Source organism: Guillardia theta, assembly GCF_000315625.1.
Source record: "Guillardia theta CCMP2712 unplaced genomic scaffold GUITHscaffold_516, whole genome shotgun sequence".
Classification (NCBI taxonomy): Eukaryota; class Cryptophyceae; order Pyrenomonadales; family Geminigeraceae; genus Guillardia; species Guillardia theta.
The window spans coordinates 1-4221 of NW_005434186.1; the positions used below are offsets into that span (position 1 = coordinate 1).

The following is a 4221-nucleotide window of genomic DNA, read 5'->3' on the forward strand; positions in this document are numbered from 1 at the left end:
ACGAGTTACTTTAAAGCATGCCGATCTGGGCGGCCGAGCCGAGCGTAGGGTACTTGGGCGCAGGGAATACTATCGCTTTAGCAGTCGAGCCCGCGTTCCCACTTCAAGTCACAAAGAGCCAGAACTGCATATGTTGTCTAGAAGACTGTGAGAATCAAGGAGAAGTGACAACAATAGGAGAACAGATGTTTTGTTCACTCCCACCTCTCTCTGTACATGGCTTGATGCAAATGGAATACCAATGTCACAATATAACCATGGCCAAGAATGAATTTGCATTTGTTGTATTGAGCCAAAGCTTTTTGCAAATCGTTCCCAGCAGGGGCACTTATCTAGGAGGTACTCAGGTATCCTTGATAGGCACCAATTTTTCAACGAGAAGAAGTTTCATTCACTTTGGAGATGCAGTTTTGTCAAATTCGGCTTTATCTTCAACTTTGTGCCTTGTCGTCACGCCCGCGCACAAACCAGGCAATGTCAGCATTACCATCAGGTCTGAACATGGCTTTTCATCACCCTTGACTTTTGAGTTTCATCAAGGACGAGATGATCCCAATGATTCCAAAGACGTTGATCATCGGAAGGATAAGCAGAAAAGCGATAGGACCAGCAAACTCTACGTCCAGCCTTCCTTTGGACCGTTGATGGGCGGTACGAGAGTGGCTGTGACTTTGAGCGGAGTTCCTGCAGGCTTCGGGCAAGATTATTACACTTTGAAGATTAACAACATACTAGTGCCATGCTTACAGAAAGAAAATGCAAGTATCTGTACGATCCCACCATCGAAAAGTGCTGGGCTCGCACACTGTGAGATGCACCCTTCTTCGAGCAAGAGCCCCCTTATGGATTTCGAAGGAGACTTTATGTTTCTCAAAGCCGAACAAATCGAGAAGATTTCACTTCGGACCCTGCAGGATCAGATACGATCCGTAGAAATCCAAGGACACAACTTCTGGAACAGTCGACACTTGATGTGCAAATTCGGCTTTCGGCATTCCGTCTCTGCAGTCTGGGTGTCTAGTACCCTCGTCACGTGCCCAGTACCTCATATCGATGCGCCTCCACAGGGCCTTAACCTGACAGTACAGATCAGCAACAACGGGATAGACTTCTCAACCCCCTCCGAGGCAGCACGCTTCATGTACACCTCCTTGCGCCCAATAGCCAAGCTACAGCCGACCACAGGGCTGACCAGCGAGACTACGCGGGTACTGATCACGGGTCAAGCAGGCTTCGGCGGAAGGATTGCACAAGAGAGCGGAGGGCAGGTGCTGTGTCAGTTCGGTAGCAGCAAGGCCTTGGGAGGTCGGGTCTTGGACGCAGGTATCGAGTGCGATGCTGAGTCAGGCATAGAAGGCAAGGTGAGTGTGCGGGTCTCAACAGATGGGGGGAGGTCGTGGGAGGACTGGGGGCTGCGATTCGAGTTTGTGAAAGGGATCGACATAGCCCGAGTAGATCCCTCGACAGGGCCTGTGGCAGGGGGAACACGGGTGACGATAGTCATGGGTCAGCGGTATGATAGCGAGTCGAGCGGGCTGTCATGCATGTTCGGGCAGACTCCGAGCGCAGGCGTTGCGGAGGTGCTATCCAGCGGAGAGCTGGTCTGCGTTGCACCTGCGGCCAAGACTGAGGCAATCGTGAAAGTGTACGTGCTGTCGGACGGTCAAATCAGGAGCACGGGGTCTGCCTTCCGATACCGGCACTGGCCCAAGGTCATGGGCCTCGGGCCCCGATCGGGACCAGCGTCAAGGGGACAAACGATCACACTCCAGGCAGCGGGCGGGTCGTGGGGACTAGAAGACCCCGCGTGGTGCCGAGTGAGCGGGGGGCAAGCTTTATCGGCAGCTTTCATGACTGAGAGCTTGATGACGTGCCGGCTACCTCCTCATGGTCGCGGGAACGCAACGATAGAAGCAAGCTTCAACGGAAGGGACTGGGTAGAGGTAGCGGGGAGGTTCGAGTATAGAGAGCGATGCCTCATCACGGGGGTGGAGCCTTCGCTCGGACTGATGGGAGGGATCACGAGTGTCACGTTGACAGGAGTCGGGTTGAAGGGCCTAGGCAAGAGCCGGTGCCGCATCGGGAGCAGCTGGGGGTCAAGGCTACTGGAGGTTTCAGACGCGCTTGTGATTTGCGGAGCACCAGAGGGCGGGTGGGGCTCTGTGATGCCTCCGGGAGATGTCGGAGAGGCAGATGGCGGGCGTGTGAAAGGCCTCACGGTAGGTTTGATGCTGGAAGGAGCTAGTCAGGAGGCGTGCGAAATGAAGGAGGCATACTTTCTGTACTCACCGCTGCGAATAGACAGCGTTTCGCCTTCCAGCTTGGTACAAGGTCGTCAGACGGTAGTGACGGTGGTCGGACAGACTTTCGATGAGGCCAGGAGGGTAGGATGCAAGTACTCGGAAGCTGCTGGAGCGTCCTTGCAGAGCGGCGCATCCTGGGATACACAGGAAGGGACGGTGATCACGTCGTCCATGGCACTATGCAAGAGTCCCCAGATGTCCGGGAAGAGCGAAGACTTGTCACTCCAGGTCAGCTACGATGGTGGACAGCTCTCGTCGAGCCGACTGTCGATACGTTATATCCCAGAGCCGACGATTACAAGGCTAGAGCCAAGCGCTGGGTCAAGCGCAGGCGGCCAGGTGATCACGGTGATTGGGAGCAACATGAGAGCATCCAGGTCGGGCACCTACTGCCTTTTCGGGAACCGAGGTCAGATGCCAGCCTTGCATGTCACGACCAGCGCTGTAAAATGTCTTTCTCCGTTTAATAGCAAGGGTGCCAATGTTTCTTTTTCCCTTCAAGTTGGGGAACACATCTTCTCTACACTGCTGAGGTTTTACAGTGATTTGGAGTTTGGCTTTGCTCTTGGTCCAAGTATGGGACCGGTACGAGGTAATACACAAATACGGTTTTTGACATCGTTCAATGGGCCTCTGTACTTGGAGGATGAGCGAATGAATTGTTCAAGAACGGACTCTTTTCTTTTTTGCTTGGTCTTACCTTTGAAATCTTTTGGAAATAGAATCCAACCTTTGGATGTGAGCATTCGATCCGATCAAGACACAAACCATATTGTTTCAAGATATACATATTATCAAGAAGAAGTGGTAAGCAAAATAGAATTGCTTTCGGTAAATCAATTCGCCAACACGTGCGAATTCATTGTATATGGTGAAAATTTCGTCCCAAGCTCCAAAATGATGTGCAAAACTTGGATTGACGGAGATTATCATTCCATATCGAAAGCAACAGCTTACACCAACACTGAAGTAGCTTGTACTCTTACAAACGTAAATCTTTCATCTCGCATATCAATTCAAATCAGCAACAACGGGGTCGACTTCTCCTCCGCGAGCGCGACCTACACGTACGAGCGAGCCCCTACCGTCACATCGCTGAGCCTCCTTGCCCTTGACGGGAGCTCTGGTCAGGTCGAGCAGGACCACGGACGCACGGTGCGGGTGATCGGGAAGCACTTTGTCGCAAGCCCGCAGCTGAGGTGCAGCCTGCCGGGGGTCGCCAGATACATCACGTCGTCTATGGTCGATTGTGTATCAGGAGGGGGCCGTGTCGGGGGGAACCTGACGGTCGAGGTAAGCAACAACGGTCAGGACTGGAGCAGCGGAGGCTTGGGGCTGCTCGCTTGGGAGGATACGCCCCGCTTCTCCGAGGAGGTCCAGCTTGAGCCGACCATGGGTCCCAGCAGAGGCGGAACACAGGTCACCGTCCGTCTGCTTGGTGCGGAGGGGCTCCAGGGCGTATCTTTATCCCTGCAGGTGGGACTAGAGGGCAGTGCAGAATGCCGCTACCAGAGCGGTACAGAGTACCGGTGTCAGATGCCCGAGGTACGCTCGACGACGAACCGTGTGCTGTCCCGATACACGGTACCGGTACACCTCGTCATAGAGGGACAGCCGGCTTTGTCACGCGGAGGAGTAGTGTACACGTACTACGTAGAGGAGAGAGTGTCCGGGCTATCACCTTGCTCAGGGCCAGCGGAAGGGTCAACCCAAGTCGCCGTCACAGGGTCCGGCTTCCTCGAGGTAGCCAGCCTCACCTGCCGCTTCGGCGCGAGTGTAGGAGATGGTAGCCCAAGCTCCGGCGGTCTGGGCAGCTGGAGGGAGGTACCGGGGAAGTGGCGGTCGTCTACGCTTGTAGGCTGCTCAGCACCTGCAGCATCCGGAGAGCAGACGATGCAGGTCCAGCTCAGCAACAACG

General features: G+C 54.5%; 1 protein-coding gene across 1 annotated transcript; it reads left to right on the forward strand.

The window, feature by feature from the left end:
- Positions 1-474: 474 nt before the first annotated feature.
- On the forward strand, positions 475-4050 carry GUITHDRAFT_122871 (hypothetical protein; the record flags this gene model as incomplete). The annotated part of the gene is made up of 3 exons (XM_005817844.1): positions 475-493; positions 541-3887; positions 3994-4050. 3 exons carry the CDS (start codon positions 475-477, stop codon positions 4048-4050), a joined length of 3423 nt encoding a protein of 1140 aa, XP_005817901.1.
- Between the last annotated feature and the right edge of the window lie 171 nt (positions 4051-4221).